This window comes from Emys orbicularis, chromosome 23 (assembly GCF_028017835.1).
Source record: "Emys orbicularis isolate rEmyOrb1 chromosome 23, rEmyOrb1.hap1, whole genome shotgun sequence".
Lineage (NCBI taxonomy): Eukaryota > Metazoa > Chordata > Testudines > Emydidae > Emys > Emys orbicularis.
The window spans coordinates 5,591,269-5,610,780 of record NC_088705.1 but is presented as its reverse complement, the minus strand read 5'-3'; the positions used below and the strand labels follow the sequence as shown (position 1 = coordinate 5,610,780).

Genomic DNA, 19,512 nt, shown 5'->3' with positions numbered 1-19,512 from the left:
ATTAAACATTAGGTTTTCACAGGCAAACAGGGATCTGTATGGATCAACACCCATTTCCGTCCAACTAACAGCGCGGCACTTGGGCCAACGAGATAGATAGATCTGCGGGTGCCTTCAACAGCCAAGTATCAAGTTTTCTTTTCTCACACTCACCGCATGAGAGGATGAGTGCTATACCGCCGTGCACACGGTGCTGACAGTGAAATCTGCCTCGTTGGCCATGATGTCCGTGGGTTGTAGGTTTCGGTCGTACATCGGGTTTTCAAACGTCGCTCGGACGTTGGTGTTTTCATGGCCGGCATAACCGTTGAACGGTACTTTTGGTCTTCTCCTGCAGGGTGCCGGAAACAGAATCCAAAGAGATCACGGCTAGTTCCTCACGGTATCTGGCTTGTGACCATTTCTCCCAGCTCGGATGCTGAGCCAAAACAACACTGAAAGGTCTAAGAGATGAGCCTGGGAACTTAAATTAAATAGTGTCTGCTGGATGCTAAAAACCATGGACTTAACAGAGACCCTGGTTTTATGGCTCGTTACAACGATTTGTAACACACCCCACTGCCAGCTAACCCTCCATTATCCTATGACTGCAGAGGGGTTTATTGCCTACTTCATTTTAAGTTGTCTCCTACAGTATATGTGAACTTCTTATGCTTAACAATCTGTCCCACCTTGTATTTAGCTTGGACATCCTGGTTACCTACCCCAGACCTGAAAAAAAGAGCTCTGTGAATTTCAAAAGCTTCTCCCTTCCAATAAAATTGGTCCGATAAAAGATATTACCTCACCCACCTTGTCTCACAGAAAGTTCTAATGAATTCACTACACTCGAGCAGGGTCAGATGTGCCCAAATGGATATCTACAGGATATCTCTGGGCGCTTTCTTAGTTGTATCAATATTACCTCATTGGTGGTGCCCTGAGGGCATTAAGCAGGAATGGAGGGCCAGATGTTTAGGATCTGGCCCAGAATCGCTAGCAGGACAGGTCTGGAAAAGAAGTCTTGCTATCTGATCGGGACTTGAGGTTTTTCAGAGACACCCAATTGCCTGCTGTAAGGCAAAACAAGATGAAGCTCCCCCATCTTGTTCCTTTCAAGACAAAGGGTCATGAGGAAACGGTACCGGATCCGAGACAAAAAAAACAATGGAAGGTGAAATCTGTTTGCAGCCTGCAGAGCCTGCAAGGTCATCCTAAAAGGTGGCAAGCAACTGGGACTTCCACTGTCCTCAGCTGGAGTTGTGGGTAATTCAACTATTCTTAACAAGGCCTTTTGGGCCAAATTTTGAGACGAGCTCAGGGCCAGGTTCTCAAGCATTCAGTGCCCACAATTTTCCATTGTTGTGTCTCGGTTCCAAGGAGTAAGCTGCGTGTGCAACTGAATAGGACTCATCCCCGAGTGGTGAGCAACACTAGCATTACCAAGATGTAAATATCTGTCATTTGCGTAAGCCAGCTAGCAATGATGCTCAGGTCACTAGCACATGGACTGAGGGGGAGGCATTCAAAAGCACCCAAGATGGTTAGCAGCACAAATTCCACCAGCGTTCTCTGAGACTTGTGCTTCTAAACCCCTTAGGTACTTTTGACAATCTCACCCTTAGCTTTCCTATCATTGCAATGCCCAGATTTCCAAAGGCATCATTGGCCACCCTGGACCAGACAATGGGGTGGGCAAGTCCTGTATCCTACCTCCTGCAGTGACCAACATACATGAAGTTTCAAACCAAAGCCACAGCGCTTGCTGTAAAGCATCAATCCTGAGAAAAAAATTCTTTGCAACACCTGCAGGATCAGTCTTAAACTGAAGCATGAGATGTGCTTGCCTTATCTAACCTGGCATTGCTACAAATCTTCTTAGCAGTTGTTAAATTACCCAGTCCTTTGCAAATATGCTGCTACAGTATTTCCTCACCTTACCAACCACATCAGAAAGCAGAACTATCAGGAGCTCTCTTAAGCTAAGCTTGCAAATATTAATATTCCCCTCAGCACCTAGCTCTTTTCGATCCCATTTTCTCCATACCTTGCCCCTCGCGGCCCAGCAATGAAACAGGTTTTTTTAATCGCTTTGGCTCCTGAAACCTACCTGTGTTTGTAGAGATAAAGCACAAACCCTGCAATAATCAGGGCTATGAAAGGCACAAGAATGGCAGCTGCCACAGAACTGCTGTTTGATGCAAAATGATGTCCTATTGATTCTGGATCGTTTTCAATCAGGCTGATGTCTGAAACACAACGAAAGTAAATACGTTTAAACCCCAGCTGCTGGGAACTGGGGTTTGCTCAAGTTCTGCTAGAACAAGTTCATTCCATGCTTCAGCGTAAAGATAATTTAAAGTTTTGGATTCATATGCAGGCTGGACTGCAGCTATAGTACAACGCATAACGTTGCCTAGTTTGAGGTTTCTACATTGACTTCACAGTAAAAAAAAAAAAAAAAAAAACCAGCAAAGATCTAAGTAAAGTAAAAATACTAACACCAGAATGCTCAAGTGTCAGTGCCGAAAGGTAGGGTTCTAAGGGGGAATGCTCAAAGGTACCAATCACAGGCACCCAACACAGGCGAGAGGAGTGAGGGGTAACTTTTTCTAATGCCCCGCAGTGATTTAGGCTAAGTCCCATTTTCAAAAGTGACTTAGGCACTTGGGAATTGCAATCCCATTGACTGCTCAGACCTACGTCTCTACTGAAAATGAGACGTAGGTGCTTTCTGTAAATCATACCCTAAATGCAATTGGAAGCCAATGGGACTTAGGCTCCTAAATCATTTAGACATGTAGGATAATATTTTCAAAAGTGCCTAAGTGCCAGGTGTGCCTTCAAAAATTAACCCCCCATTTGAAAAGCAGGCTGTTCATTTTGGAGCCTCACGTTAGCACCAGAGCTTTGAAAATCCCAGCCTGAAAACATTAAGAAGAATCAGTTGTGTCTCACAAACCATTTTCTGTACTCTCTAAAGTACTTCTCTGGCACCCACAACCGTAGCATCCGAGCACCTCACAACCTTTAATGAATTTATCCTCATGTACCCCTGTGAGGCAGGGTGGGGCTATGAACTGCATTTTAAAGATTAACTGAGGCACAGAGAGGCTAAGGCCCAGATCCTCAGAGATATTTGGGCTCCTATCTTTCACCGATTTCAATGGGAGTTTGGAACCTAAATGCCTTTGAGGATTTGGGCTTAAGTGACTTGCCCAAGGTCACACATGATGTCTGTGGCAGAGGAGGGAATTGACCCAGGTCTCCCAAGTCTCAGGCTGGCACCCAACCTACTGTCAGAGGAGTATTTTGTTAAATGGATAAAGTAGAAAAAAAGTCTAAAAGTAAAGGCCACGATTTTCTAAAGCAACTAGTTACTGGGGGAGCCTCAAGTTCAGGGGGTGAACTCGAAGCACCTGGTTTTCAGAGGAAGGGGTGTTTCCTAAGAGCCCCTCCAAAGTTCCCCTCAGGAGCCAGTTTCGCCTGTGCCCTCAACACCAATCTGCCCGTCACTGCTTATTAACGACTCTCCTGGGTTTGATTGGGGAGCAAGTGAACGCAACACATTTCCTTTCAGAGAGAGCTGGCACCTGGCCATGGAAATAAACTGCGGAGTTTTCGAAGCGCTGGCTTAACGCTGCTCTGTACATAAAACAGCGATGAAAATCGCTGTCGCTTGTTTTTTTTAAAAAAAAAAGAGAGAGAAAGGAACTACCTGATGCCCTCAAACAAAAGTTTTGAAGGAAACTTGGTCCAGAAACAGTCCTGCTTTGTAATTCGACCGTCTCCTGGCCCCCACCAGGGGACTGTCGGACAAGAACTGCTTTGGTTGACTTGTTCGCGGAGGACTTTGCACAATGCCCCTGGACTGGTTGTGTCCCAAGGGCAGGCTTTTATTTCTGAAGGGTTTCCCAGCACATCTAGGGCTGAGACCTTAAGGGCAGGAAGTCTGTTTGTCTCTCTCTTATATAGATCCCTTAGGGGGAAGGGTATAGCCTGCTCAGAACAGGATGGGGTTCTGACAGGAGTCAAGGAGCTATACAATCATAAATAAAATTGCCCTGATTTTCAGAGGCACTGGGCTGTTGTAACACCCATGGCAATCAGCAGGCATTGCAGGTACTCAGGGTAACATTTTCACAAGTACCTAAGTGATTCAGGAGCCACTGAACGTCAATGGCACTTAGACTTCTAAGTCGGGCACTTCTGAAAATTTTACCCTTCATCCTCAAAGCCTTTGGAAAACCAAGTCACCTTTCCAGGTGCCTCAATATGGATTTAGGTAACTAACTTTAGGCACGGAATTTTGAAAACACTGGCATAGAGTTTTAGTCTCGAACATCACCTGCTATGGGCTGGCGCACAGAAACTATGCCCCCAAATTTGCAAGAGACAAGTTTCACCCCAGAGGTAGCTGCATTTCAGTGGTGGGAGGAGTGATTTCTCTCTCTGTGTGTGTCTGTGTGTGTGTGTGTATTAAAGACGTGCCCAAACTGCACAGTTCAGATTGGACCCAAGCTTTCTTTAAATGGGGAGTTGTTCATATCAGTATTTTTGTTATGGGCCCATCGGTAATGCATAGCGTGAGTCTATGTACAGTGTGTAAAGTCCTTTGGGTGTCTGTGGCAGGAAAGGTGCTCCATGTCAATATAAGAAAGTCTTATTGTGATATGCCAATTTTGTTAAGAACCCCCTTGTAAACTTTCCTTAAAGTTTTACTGACAGAGCCCTCTGGACATACGACACCAGAAACGAGCCAACTAACATCTTCATGGGGCACTTGTACTCTGGGAAAATACTGAGACCTATAACAACAAACAAACAGCACACGGGTCTCCTGAGCACGGTTTAGTAAGGGGGAGATGCAGCACATGTCTCCAGCACCGCTCATGTTCCCTGTACTCCCATGTTAATGCTGGCCCGCTAGCAATTGGGTGATTGCAGACAGGGGCGGAAGAGGAGCAGTGGGGCAGCTGCTTATGTTGTCATGCTCAGAGCTGCAGTAACAGCAGGCTAATCGTATCTCAAATACTAGCAAGCAACAGCTGATGGAAAACCTAAGAGTCAGTTCTCTAGCAGGTAGCGTTCTGAAAAGACTCCAGTTCTGTCTGCTGTACCCAGGTACTCCAAAGGCCCCCACCACTACAGGACACGAACATGTCAGAAATAGTCATGAATGTGTCCTCAGAACACCCCCACGAGGCAGGAAAGTAGTTTCACCCCCTTTAGACAGATGGGGGAACTGAGGCACAGAAAGGTGGAGTGGCTTGACACTGGACAGTGACAGAGGCATGCCTCAGGTCTGCCAGCTGCCAGTCCAGTAGGTAGCATGATTTCTGGCTGGCAGTGGGGAGTTTTGCTATTGCTTCCAATATAGCCAAGATTTCACCCACAGGAGTCCTGGCTCCACAGTCTCTTACTCTAACAACTAGACCACATCGGTTGTCTTTTCCTTTGGCTTCATTACCGATATATATCTTTCTGCTATCCTTAAAGAGGCGTGTTTCGCCTGCATTGACTCTGCCAATCACCGTGCCATAGAGAAAGCTACCGCCTTACGCCGCGGATGTAAGGGGACGTCTACACTGGAAAAAAGGTGTGTTCTTAACCTGGGTGTAACTCAGGTTACAATAGCGGTGAAAACATGGCAACTCAACTTTTAACTCCGGTTAGCAGCACAAGTGACAGCCTGTAGGGGAGCCTGGGTTTCAACTCAAGCTGCTAACCTGAGTTAAAAGCCGTGTTTCCATGTCTTCACTGCTATTTTAACCCGAGTAAGCTAACCTGAGTTAAGAACATCCTTTTTTTTTTTTTTTTTTTTTTTGCAAAGGCTAGACATCCTTTGCACGAAATCACCAATGCAGAGGTCAGTCCTTGCTTCAGGAGCAGGCGGTTGAGAGTAAGGGAGGAGGCCCGGGTGTTTAAAAGATGGACAGATCAAACAGCCAAAGCAGCGAGGAATATTGGGCCAGATCCTCAGCTGGTATAAAATAAGTGCAGATCCACTAGCATCAGTCGGATTAAGCCAATTTACACCGCGTGTAGATAAGGCCCGGTATATTTGAAAACCAAAATGCAAGAATGGTAAAACACTTCATGTTTTCAAACTTTCACCAGTGCCAAAATCCATCTTAAACCATCCGGATATTGAAATAATAATAAAACAAAATTTACCGAGTCTCTGAAGGCCAAACTGCCCAAACCCTTTGCCGCGTACAAAGCCCTGGTATACAAAAGTGCCGCTTGACGACTCAGACGAGACCTGTAATCGTGGGAGCCCAAATAAATCATATTTACAATGGAGTCTCAAAAGTTCATTGTATCTTACTACAGATGTAACACAACCCTGGTGGTTTGGCCATAAATCTGTTCAAAGCACAGTGGGCGGCAGAAGCATGGATACATTTACTCACCCAAAGATCAACTTAGCTAAATATCCGATATTAATATTCATGATGTGCTCGGTTAATATTAGAAGCATGGCCACATACAAATGACACTCTCTCCTGTTCAATGTATATTATTTCAGAGGGTGAAATTCACCCCAGTGCAACATGGGGAGCATAGATGTAATTTCAATTGAAGCCTTATTTTGAACTTCAAGTGCTGTAAAGATCTCATGCTGGCCCTTGGCACAGGGGTGAATTCTAATCTTAGCATCTTCAGCAGCTGACTTCATTGACAAAACCAAGGGTTTGTTCCTTTTGGTCTTGCAGAGCCAACCCAGGTTTGGGTGAATGAGCGGAGTCTATTCTGCTTTGGCTAGCATCAAAAGAATTGCCAGCTAAAGTTTCAGACTATGGAACATTTATTAGAGGTGAGGAGAGGAGATGCAGAAAGGACCCAGCATGATTCTCAGATGCCAGATGGAGTCTGTAGCAATGGCAGCTCGAAACATAATCCCGTGACATGTAAGATGAGCGAATTTACCATGGTAGCTATTGAGAGAATGGAAGCCCACCATTGATTTTCTCGGTAGTCTTGCTTCCAACTCTACTCTCTAATTGCATAGAATACTGGCATCCGTCTCGCCAGATGCCCCACTGGGTGTCCGGAAGTCCTGCAAAGTGCCTGTTTGTTAGGAGATTCTAGCTGAAGGCACAGAGTGGCACTAAAAAACTAACTGTTGAGTCTAACGGAGGAAAAATGTGTGCCATAAAACAAGACCAACAAAGTATCCAAACTCTTGTAATGCACCGTTTGCTGCAGCACATGAAGTTTAGTACTTGGCTCCCAACAGCAGCTTGAAAAGTGCAGCAGCTGGATTTTTACCGGAGACTCCACATTAGCCACCTGTTTACGAGCAGAACTTGCTTCGTCTTTGCAATCTCTTCCAAGTTTATGCATAGCATTAATTTAGTTCAATTGCACAGAAAGCTGAAAGCATTAAAAAAAAAAAAAAACCCAAAGAACCCAACAACTTGTTCCTGAGGGGGAAAATCTTGTTTGTAATAACTGCTGCACATACTGCAGATAACAGAGATAGCCAGAGCCAAGGCTGCATCTGGTCATGGGGTCAATCAGATGAAGTCTCCTCCTAAGCTCCAGGAGGCCTCTGAGGCACATGTGAAGTTACCAGAGACAAAAGCTGGTGTGGGAAGCCAAGTCCTCAGGGAAAGATTAGCTCTTTTGGATGTTAAACCGAGACATAATGCTGAGTTGGAATTAACCTTCTTGGCTTCTTCTTTTGCGTTATCTGGAGAACATGCAGATTTAACAACACTGGGCAATGAAAATCCTTATGGCCATAAGTGATAGCAGAAGGGCTGCTTGTGCAATGTTAATCTAATGCACTGGCAGAGAGCGTTGCATCCCCCTTTAGCAGCAGAGGATAACAACCTACTACTGCTACCAGCTAAGTGAGTTACTCTTTCAGCTCAGGTGGCAGAGGTCTGTGCTGTGGTTCTCAAGGTCAGACTTTGCTGATAACCCACGAAGGGGCTGTTACACTAACACACACTGTCACGCAAGAGGGTTGTGTACTTACAGTACACATTTGCACATGTGCCGATATACTTACGTGCCCATCTAAAGCCCATTTATCATTCTTGAACTTGTTAACAAAGATCTCCACCGGTCCTGTTATCTGGTAAACCTGGAGAAGTAGGTGCATGTCTTCTCTCTTGTAAATGCCTGGAAAAGAACACAGGGGTTTTACCAATCAGCCATTCTTGGTCTAGCAAACCGGGCAGGTGCCCTATTTCGATATGGAGGTGCGGGGGCTCAGCCGGGGAACAAATAGTCTGAGATGACAATTTATAAAAGTAGCTTCTGAGAATTTTCTACCGGAGCCAGAGATGGTGGCACAATAACGGCTTCTTCCCAAAGCAAGAAACAACTCCGGCGCCATATAAAAGTGTCACCGCGAAGCAATAAAACCAAAACAAACCACCACCCCACAGACCTGCCCAGGATAATAAACCATCTGGAGGACGGGAAGAACCTCGCCGGTCAGGGTTTAAGCTTTATAACCAGTTCATTATAGGAAGCACGGAGCGGAGGCGAATGAGGCAGGAGGTGTTTATGCCTTTTCACCTCATTTGTATGAACTAACTGTGAATCTGCCACTGCAGAACCAAGCATGAGCTCAGCAGTGGCTTTCAGCTGGAATCAGAGCAAACAAAAGTCTGTATCTTATATACAAGCAACTCCAGGTGCAGCAACTCCTCGGTTTCAATCTCTAACGCTATCAAAGAGCGGAGGTTTCAAAGCTCAGCGGTTCTGTCGAAGATCCAGCAGGCAATCAATATCATTCACAAGACAGAACAACGCTGCTTCAGTTTGTGACTCCAAAGGCCACCGTTTCAGTGCAAGAGTCTGACTGCACCTGCCATGGTGAGTGTGGCTCCATAGATGCCGCCGTGCTAGGTCTCCTTACCTGACACCAGCAGTTCCACGCCACTGTGGTCTATCAAAGTAGCATTGACTTTACTGGCAGTGGGATCGAAGCTAGTGACAGAGAGCATCGCGGGCTGCTTCTTTCCCATGTATTCGTAAGAGCCTTTCCACAGAGAATTCTTTGCAAACACATCGGCGGGAACTGGAAACAGTAAGAAAGAGGGGTGGGGAGGAAAGAGGGGGTTTTGAGCAGATCTGAATGAATGCAAGGTATATTCTACCATATTGCTCGATGACTGATAATATTATGAACATCCCTTGGGAGGAAAAGAAGACAAAGAACAGGCAGAAAAGAAGACAAAGAACAGGCAGATCCGTAGGAATGAATTTATTTAAAGGTGCAATTTTAGCTGGGTTAAAAATGTATTTAAAAAAAGTCTAATATGAATAGAAAATTGTTTGTCATGTTTGGAAACTTGGATGCACAAAGATCTCCCTAAACACATGAGAAACACAAAATGTAACAGACTAGAAACTAAAGGGAAACTGATCAGTCTGGTTTCCTTGTTCAAGTGGGGAAAGGGTAAACAGGAAACAAGCAGCACAAAATGTCAAAAGTATTGATAATGTTTGTATTAGAGTACTGCACAGAGACCCTGGCCATGTTTGGGGACTCATCATGCGAGGGGCTGTATATACACATAGTAGGAGAAAGACACAGATTTTTAAAGGTACTTATGTGGTGCTGTGCTCAGGATTACAAAGCCTAAGTGATTTATGAGCCTAACTTTCATTTTCCTCTAAAGCCCATTGACAGTCAAAGAGATTTTGGCTCCTAAATGCTAAATTTCTTTTGAAAATGAGATTGAGACTCCTAAATTAGTTAAGTGTTGCAATGCTGAGCAGAGAAACACTGGAGTACCTTTAAAAATCTGGGCCATAGTGTATTAGCCAAAGAAATTACAATTTAAAGACAGACAAAAGGCAGGAGAAAGGAAATGTTATTATGCCCATTTTACAGATTGGGAACAGAGCAGTTTAAGTGACTTTGGTCCAAGTCACACAGAAAGCCTGTGGCAGAGGTGGGAATTGAACCCAGGAGTCCTGAGTGTTACGCCAGGGTCTTAATCACAAGACCATCCTTCCTCTAAAAAGTACTTTTGATTTTTAAAGTTCTCTCCCAAAGGTCTCATGTAAAAAATTGAAAAAAAAAATTGTGAACAAATGTGTCATGTTTTAAAAAAATTATCGCAATTTGTTTTTTGAAAAATTTAGAATCTTCCCCTCCTCCTCCTTTTCCCCCTCTTTTTTTTTTTTTTTTTTTTTTTTTGCCAAGGAGCGTGAAAGGAAAAGCGAAACTGCCACTCTGATCCATATTATTTTTCATAGAGTTTAAGGCCAGACGGGATCATTTAATCATTTAGTCTCATCTCCTGTACACAGGGCCATTCAATTTCACCCAGATACCCCTATACTAACACAAAAGATTTCCATTAGACTAAAACATTTCATTCCTTGGGAGCCTAACGTGTGTGCCAGAGAGAGTAAACAGAAGAGATGAATGACCGAGGCCCCTGCAACTTCTCCAATTTTTGAAAACTTATGGAGTTTAATTTGTCCTTTTGCCCCTCTGTCTGCAACTTGTCCAGTGTTGAGGAAGTTTTGAAAAGTGGCAAAAGGAAGATGAAAAGAAAAACAAAGTGAGAAAACCCCCAAGCCCTGGTTCATTCTATTGTTTTCGGCAGCAGAAAGGAATAAAGGAAAAAAGGAGGAGAGAGACGGGGATAAAAAACAAACTCTGACCTTTTGAAATGTCCAGTTTTGACAAAACACTGGAAAATAAAAAATAACCCCACCCCAAACACCACAGCTGTTCGGGTAAGTTTTCTTTATGAAAAAACAACAATTTTTCATTAAAAAGTTTCTGAATCAAAAAATCTGACCAGTTCTAGTCCGAGGAGACATACAGGGCTGAGATTTTCAAAGGAGCCAAAGAGAAATTCAATAGGAGATAGGTGCCTAACTCCCTTGGGCTGTGATTCTCACAGATGTCTAAGTGTGGCGCTACCATGGAACCCAGTGGCTAGGGGACTCTGGGTGTTTCCACCAGCCCTATGGTTTAAAGGACTGCGGGGAACAATCGAAAAGCTATTTGTTAGCCTTCCGATCGATTTGATAACAGGAAAAGGCAGGGGAGCTGTAGATTGCTCCTTGCCACCTTCCATTTCTGCGTTAAGACTAAATATCAATGCTTCCGACAGAATAAATAACCAGGCTACAGTACCTGACACTTTAGCAAGGGGTGGATCCCTGGCAGTGCCAACCGGTCTTCCGCTTGGTCGTATATCAGCTAAAAAGAATGGGCAAAACCGCAGCAAATTAATATTACAGGACGCTGAAGTATGGTTTAATCCCTTCCCTTGTGGCAACGCATGATGGATGCGTGGGAGTCGCTTCACACTCGTTTCCCAGCGCTCAGATATTTGTGACAGCTCAGAAAGGAGCAGCAAGAGGAGATAAACATTGAGCTAACATTTCTCATGCGCACAGTGTGCGTGCTCACCCCCAGTAACTGGCCCCCCAAACGGCCCCCCAAACAGCCCGTTGGTAGCTGGAATAGCCCTGGGATCTGGAATTCCCCTCCTATCTATCTGCCTCTCTGTGAGGAGTCGGTTTCTGTTGGGACTTTAACTAGGGTTCTTCAGAGCCAAATGCTACTGCAGGTAAAACAGAGAATCTCCTTCAGCTGCTAGCCCTGGTGTCTATGAGCCTGAGTCACCTGGCATTGAAGCCGATGACAGTGTTTTCCTTGACATCATCGCAAGTTGGATCAGGCTTTATATGTTTATATAAGACCTGCAGTCACAAAACAACAAGACCATTGCCAGCTTCTCTCAGATGTATCCGGAGACAGCAAATTCCCCTTGGATCACAACTCCTCATTGCTGTAGCAATGGGATGGGCTTCAAGACACAACCCAAGCCAATTGGTCCCTTCCCTCCCTGCGGGCTCAGGGCTCTTACCAAGGCAAATGGGCGGTTTCCCTGTCCAGCTGCCATCCGCTTTGCAGGTTCTGTGTTCGGATCCTCCCGTGAGATAGTACCCACTCTGGCAGGAGTAGATCAAGGTGTAGCCCAAGGAGGGCAAATCTAGGGCACCTACATTAGCATGGGATGGGGTCTCTGGCTGTTTGCAGTGATGAGCTGGAAAAACAGAAAGGGCGGAGATGAGAAGACCTGCCAGTGGGAGCTTTGCCATTGACTTCAGTGCAGTCAGGATTTAACCCAAGGGAGTTTTGTCCTGCTTAAAACTCTCTGAAGCCCTTCTGTGAAGATGTCAAGGTTGGGCATTTCACAGATACAGGGAATTCAACAGGCCAAAGACGCCTGCCTCAATAGTTGGACGCTCATTTCTTTGAATGCAGAGCACCACTTTCAGCAGGTCCCCTGAATCAGAGCCTGTGCGCTCCCAAACACTTCTGCAAATGGTATCAGCGAACAGCAGGATTCCTCTGGGAATGCTCAGAAGTGCACATCTATGGGCAGAAAAAGCCACACTGCCGGGTTTCGAGTTCACTCTCTGATCCTACCTGATCAGTTTATGAGTCAACCAATGAGCTTCCCAGTTAACGGCACCTCCGATTCCAGCAAGGATTTGAGAGCTGAGCCCTGTTCATCCCACACTTCTTACGTCCCCCTCAGTGACAAAGATCCCCAAATCGGAACTGTGCTGAAGAGACCCTTGCCGATCCACGAGGCAGAATAGAATTCAGCTCATTCTCCCACCGCTCTGCAAGACCTTGCACCTTGAAGTCAGCAGGCAAACGAGCGAATACATGGGGCAAGAAGGGGCCGTTTTTACACAGTCCCCTATCGGAACCTAACTGTGCTTGAAAAAAAGCCAAGAAAGAAAATAATCTAATCTCCCCCATGCCTCCTCTGGCCGTAGATCCAGCATTGTGTCATCATGTTAACATGCAGATAGAAAATGGCCTGAAGGCAAATCCTGCTTTAATCTTGAGCTACTTTTGCAGAAGAACATCGAACCCTGCTAAGGCTGTGATCGTATCAGTGGTTCTACACGGTGGCTGAGTGATGGATTCTCTCCTTATTTTGCCTCTGTTCCAAGGATCCCTATTGACTGGCCTTCTAACTAAGAATTTCTACCTACCTGTCGGCAGAATCACAGGGTCAAATCTTCAGAGGTGCTGAATACCTGTGTTCCCACAGTTACTCAGAATCTTTCAGGGTTTGGCCCTTAGATATGAGAAATCTATGACATCTGTGTGAGTGTGTGTGTGTGTGTATATGAGATTTACTGCTCTATGCAGTCCTGTTGTTAATCATACCACCAGCTTCCTTGGGGGGGAGGGGGGGAACGGTTACTAAACACACCTAATAATCTCATTGGTAGGAAGCTTTCCCCAAACCTCCCTCTGATTTCTCCCTTTCTGTGGATCTTAAAGCACTTTATAAACATGAATGAAGCCTCAACAGCCCCTGTGTGGTGACTATTATTGTTATTATAATCTATATTTTACAGATGGGGAAACAAAGACAGAGAAATGACTAGCCCGAAGTCACACATGCCCTATGCAAATCAGTAGATGATAATTCAGCTGTCAGTAAATTAGAGTAACGGCACCTAATTCTACTCCTGTAGATTGCACTGACAGACGAAGCTTCGAGAAGAACTGATAGATGGCAACTCAGTATTTCTGCCTGTTATAAGCAAGCAACAGAAACATTTTTGCTTCAACTCTCTTAAAAGCAGCAACTAACTGCCACTCACACCCATCGCTGCTTCTTCATACTCAGTCCAGAAACAAGGGAGGGGAGTTTGTAAGCTAAGGAGAAACACCACTCTCTGCCAGGGCGAAGCAGCCACACAACAGCACACAATTGCATCTTTCTCCTCCGATTCTCCATGTTAGGAATTGTAACGGCTGACGCCGAATTAAGCTACGTCAGGTTGGCACACCTTGCTCTAACTACAACAAACATCTGAAATAATCTGCTGAAGAAGGCCAAGAACACAGTCAAGAGAATTCTAGGAGCAAGGGAGTGAGAGAACAAGACCTTGGGATTAAAGGGAACTGGGCGATGAACGACATTTTCCTGTTTCTTAAAGGGCCCAATCCAGCACCTGTTGGGAATTTTTCCATGGACGTCCATGGCGGCGGGATCAGCTCAAAGCAATTTATGGCTTTGAGTAAGTCCCCTGGTCTGAAATTACATTCAGTGTGAGGCCAGGTGTTTGAAGGTGTTCACACACCACGGTAAGGAAAGTAGCGTAATGATCTGAGTAGAACAGAATGGCACAAAATCCCAATCTACATTTGGTAGGAGATGCCCCATCCCCATCCACAGCTCAAAGGAGGAGGAATAAGGTTCTCCATACCACAAATTGCCAATCCCTACCCCGCCAAAGGACCTGCTTTCACGTGACCCTGATTGCTTCCCTTTGCAGTTAAGGGCCCATGCTTACAGTGGGGCATCTCAACATCTTCAGAGCTCAGAGAAAGAGACATCTGCATTGAAGTCACGTGTCCCCAACCATATGGCAATGCCCGCCAGCACCACACGAAGCGTGTGTCTTCACGGCAAGTAAAAGCTGTGTTCTAAACCTGCGTGAGCTAACTCGGGCTAAAACAGCAGTGAAGACTTGGCAACTTGGCTTTTGACTGGGGTTAGCAACTTGAGTTCAACTCCAGACTCCCCAGTAGGCTTGAACTGAAGCTGCTAACCTGAATTCAGAGATGAACTGCTGGGACTTCAGTGCCGTTTTAACCTGAGTTAAGAACACACCTTTTTTTTTTTTTGCAGTCAAGACATCCCCCTCAGCAGGTTTAGTTCTTGCAGCTTGCATAGCTTTTCAGTCGACATTGGGCCAATACAGAGTTATTAATTAAATGTATGTAGTACCTGCACTTACAGAATTACATTAACTGGATAAGATCATGGTAATAAGTCACCCCAGAAGGGGAAGGGAGAAGAATTCTAATATTTCTGATGAGGCGCTAGATGCCATGATACCAAATTAGAGCTCAATACATTGAATTAAATTCCGCCCTGTATAAGGAGAACTGAATGAGATAACTACAATTTATTCAAGATCTACAGAAACATCATCCCACTGAAGCGGTCTTCTGGCTGAAGAGTATTACTTGGTCCCTCCAGCCTGAAAACTGGCTGTTCTCATCTGCTGTATCCATGACACCAGAGAAGTGGTCTGCGGTTTTGCAACAGAGAGTCAGAACATATGATATTTCAGTGGCCTCTGCCCTCTAACGCGGAACGGTGTTTCGCTGTGTAAAGCACACGGCCAAAGGAGTTTGCTGCATAGACAAAGCTTCCCCGCGACACTTACGAACACAATCGGGCTGTACTCCGCTCCACGTCAGGTTGGGGAGGCACGTTCTAGTGGTCGAGCCTTGGAGCAGGTATCCTTTCTGACACCTGAAGAACATGATGCTTCCCACCTATCGCAACAAAAGATAAAGAGCCGGATTGTCCAGTGTAACCAACCAGTTGACACACACCTGTGTTCTACGCCAATCCCAGAGTGTTCAGAGCTCTTGGAAAAAAACTCTGCATGAAGTGGGCACAGTGCTGCTTCATTCATAGAGGTGAGTGTGGCTTTTTTGTCATACCATTCCCCCCAAATTAGCAGCAGCACAAGTGATTTACAACTGATCGAAATTTTTCAAAATGTTGATTACAATATTCATCAAAATTGTGTCCATAAAAAAATCCAGGAATAAAATTTCATTAAAATGTTTAGTCAACGTTTCACCTACTCTGGTATTATTTATTATAGTAGCACTTAGAGGCCCTGGTCAAGATGAGGGCCCCATTATGCTAGGTGAAGTGCAAATGCACAAGAAGATATATGGTCCTTGCCTTAAGGAACAATGTTTATTTTCCTTATGATAAATGTTTAAAGGGACATTCCAAATAAATAATGATAATAGGAAACATCCCTTACTTACATTATCGATGCCACCTTGGCTTATGGACACTGAAAAGGATTCTAAAAATCTAATTTACTTTTCATCAGTATTATTTATTTTTCACACTTTGTTCTACTAGGAGAGCAGAGCCAGACTAGTCAGTTTCAGGTCCTGTTTTCATAGGCTGCTAGCATGATGCTATTTCTTTTGGGTTTCCATCATTGCAAGCAAGTGTTTCCTTTTAAAAATAGAATAGATTAAAAATAAAAAAAAACTGTGAAAGCACTTTTCACTTCTTAATTCTATATAAACTCTGCTCTTTTTTAGTTTGGTTTTTGCTGTTGGTGGGTTTTTGTTGTTGAAACATTTTGATCATTAAAGAAACCCCCACAACTAACAAACTATCAGAAACATTATTTCAGATTTTTCCATGGAAGTTCAAGATACATAGTGGAGTGTAATTCTAGCCCCCTCTTAAATCAAATGGGTATTTTGCCAGGATTTCCCCCATGATCACAGGGATTAGAAGGAAATGACTGATTGAGGTCTACACACCTTTCTGACTCCAATTATCACAACTTCCTGGCATTTGCATGGGTGGGTGCTTACCAATCTTTTTTGCAGGCTAAACATTCAAAGCCAGCTGGAAATTTGGTACATTTGATCATCTTATCCACCTCTCACAAGGGCAGAAGTAACATAAGATTTTCCCCTGCACTTTCTCCCACCTCCTCATCAGCCAATCAACAAACATTCTGATTTTGTGATGTTTCACCATGTGCAGGCTCTCATGGGTTTCTGCCTGGCTGATGATGACTGGCTCTCCTTAACACAGCCCAAGAGCGCAGTCTCATCCACAGCATGGGTACCAGCGCGGCTCAGATCTCTTGCCAACACCACTTACCAAAACAAACAAAAAAATCACACTTGCGGCGTCTCCGTATTAATGAGGACCTAGAATTAACACACTAAACCCCTGGATCAAGGTAACAAATTAGCAGCTTTACTAAAAAAATCCACTTTCGGAGGATAAACCCTCCTCATGCCCCACCCTAGCATGTAAGGTGTCTTGTGTAAGACACAGGATGGGAATGCACAGGTGGAACATGGAGGGGATCTCTCCATGACATTACATTGATTTCTTCCCTCATCAAGCCTGAGATTAGGAAAGCCACTTAAATGATTTGGATTTAAAAGTAATGGAAACGGGGCATGCAATGCTAATACTAATTCCACTAATAATAAATCTTAGTTAGCAACGTAATTAACAGCATAAATCTAATACTTAAACACACTGAAGGGTCGCTGTGGAATCACTGCACACTCTGGCAAGAGTCCATATGCATGAAGTCTAATTGAGGTCCCAGGGACTTCTCGAGCAAGTCAGTGCTAACCGACAACAGTACAGGTTGCACAGTCTACGCAACTTGCGCTTGTGTAATGGATTAAGAGACATGGGGATAAAATGGTAATTACATTACCTGATAACCTTGGGAATTGTTCTGCATTCCAAAGAGAGGCACACCAGGGTCAGCACATGTAGTGAGAGTTGGATCTTAAATAGAAAAAAACCGAACAAGCCATATTAAAAGGACTCAGACACTGAGGGTGTTAGTGAAATCCATTTCAGAGCTATGCATCCTCCCTGCTCGCTCTACAGCTGTTTCACTTTCCTTTTCACATGGGACTTATGTATTTTGCAACAGAACTAATATGTACCATTAGAGAGAATTAAACAGCTACTTCTGTCTCTTAGCCTGGGGTGGGTCCAACACAGGGTAACAGGGAAGCATTGCATCCCTCAGGGGAAAATAAACAAGACAAAAATCCACCAGTGGTGTATATTTCCCTCCCTTTTACAGTTCTACACACCATTCGCAACAGTTAATTTAATACATTATTAGACCTGGGATCCATGCAAGAGCAGGTACTGTGGCATCCCAGGCTGGCCTGGGCGCATTCCAATAGCACGCACCAAAGCTGCAGCAGGAGTTCCTAATTCAACTGGCCGTAGTTGAGGAAAGTGCAAGAGTGGTTGGAAAAAAATTAGTAACTTAAAACTGGAACTTTTTTTTTTTTTTCTTGGTAAAAAATCTTCCAAAAAATCCCATTTTTCAACCACCTCTAGAGAGTGTCTTTAAGCCCACGGGTAAGCAGGACCCAACCCACAATCTTAATTTAGAGACACAGACAGTTTCCCCCAGCTGCACCTGGCACCACAGAATGTCTAACAGACTGCTCCGTTATCACTGTCTGGGCGGGAGATACAAGCATTTGTAAAGGCACATTGGTAATGTCTCCCCCATCTGGGCATTTCAGGTATTACAAAACCCTTTCCCTGGCCGTTCGGACGATGCCGAGATGTTATCACTTTGCGCACTGACGTGCAGCCTCTTGGTTTATTGGTCATTTTCTCTCTATCAACAGGGTTGTTTAATCTCATTTTCTAATGTTCCAGGCAGGGTTTACACAGGGAATAATAAAGTGGTTTAATTCCAAGTTCCATGCACGACCCTGGAATAGCTGGATTCTGCTACAATAATCTGCAGTGAAACAGGTCCTGGTCTTGACATTTAGGCCCCATCTGTGCTATAGTTATTATGGTACTGGGTCACCTATATGCAATGCAGTTGTGTTCTGACGTGACCTTTTGGTTTTGGCCTACGAGAGGCACTAGCTCCCTTTATATCTTCTCTGCCTCTCTGCGGTCGACAAGCAATGTTATGAAAGTTGTTCAGTGTGGTTTTCCATCAGGATTCTGCTCGGCTGCCTCTGTCACCACACACTCATCTCATAACCCTGCTATTTCATGGTGATTGATGGTGACTGGAGATGTTAATGCATCTCAGATATATAATCTCTCTTTATGCCTAGTTTGGTCTCAATCCATCAGAAGATGGATACATGCAAGTCAGAAATACCTGCCATTGTCATTACAGCATATATCACTTTCTTCTTCCAGTGCGTAGACAAGAGCTGTGAATCAGTTGAATGAAAGCAGAAATGTATCAAGTTTGTCCTCGAGTTCCAAACTGATCAAAGGAGTTGTAATCCCTGCCTGATAGGTAGCAGCAGCAAGATTGACTGGGAGACGGAAAAACAAACCAACCCCAAACCAACCCAACACACAAGCAAAGATACTTAGGATGGACAGTCCCCTGCTGGATCCATTGGGGAAGCAGCACTAGCTGACAAACTGCAATTTCCTTGCAAACTCTGTGAGCTTTTGTGAACCTATGACAGGCCAGAGTGAAGCTGAAAAGCCCCCTCTCCTGCCGTGGGATGAGAATGGGCGAAATGTTTGGAACAGGAGGAGCAGCTCTGAATAAGACTCTGCCCAGCAATGGGCTGAGAACAGCTGATATGGATGGATCAGTAGGTGACCTGGGTGTAAAATCAGCTGTGGGCAATGTACATGGGCATTGCATTCAGTCCTTGAGTCGGGCTCAGCAGGAATAGGCAGTGCACAGATGCACAGAAGTTTAAACACTAGCCAGAGCCGTGTGCACTGAGCAGAGGTAAGTCACAAGCTCCCTGGGTGCTGGGTCCCTCGCGTGCAGAGCACAGGATAAAAACAGGGGCTCTGATTGCGACATTAGCAATACTAGCACTAACAGGGGCTCAGACCACTTGGCGAGGTCCTGGTATAAATGCACACAACAGGCAGATGTCAGCAGACAATGGGAGTGCATGCAGACTCTCCACAACGCCGGATCGGGCTCTCCTGTGGCCAGGATCCT

General features: G+C 44.8%; 1 protein-coding gene across 2 annotated transcripts in view; it reads right to left on the bottom strand.

Annotated features, from left to right (window-relative positions):
* Positions 1-171: 171 nt before the first annotated feature.
* Positions 172-19,512, bottom strand: part of CSMD2 (CUB and Sushi multiple domains 2) — a 518,793-nt gene continuing 499,452 nt past the window's right edge. Inside the window, exons 61-69 of one of the 2 annotated variants that reach the window (XM_065421845.1) lie at positions 17,254-17,327; positions 15,190-15,301; positions 11,844-12,023; positions 11,105-11,170; positions 8,861-9,022; positions 8,003-8,115; positions 6,157-6,244; positions 2,090-2,228; positions 172-331 (exon numbers count right to left, since the gene is read on the bottom strand). In XM_065421845.1, coding sequence (XP_065277917.1) covers positions 172-331; positions 2,090-2,228; positions 6,157-6,244; positions 8,003-8,115; positions 8,861-9,022; positions 11,105-11,170; positions 11,844-12,023; positions 15,190-15,301; positions 17,254-17,327 — 1,094 coding nt within the window. Of the gene's footprint in view, positions 332-2,089; positions 2,229-6,156; positions 6,245-8,002; positions 8,116-8,860; positions 9,032-11,104; positions 11,171-11,807; positions 12,024-15,189; positions 15,302-17,253; positions 17,328-19,512 lie in introns of both variants that reach the window. The other variant, XM_065421846.1, reaches the window with a different exon arrangement.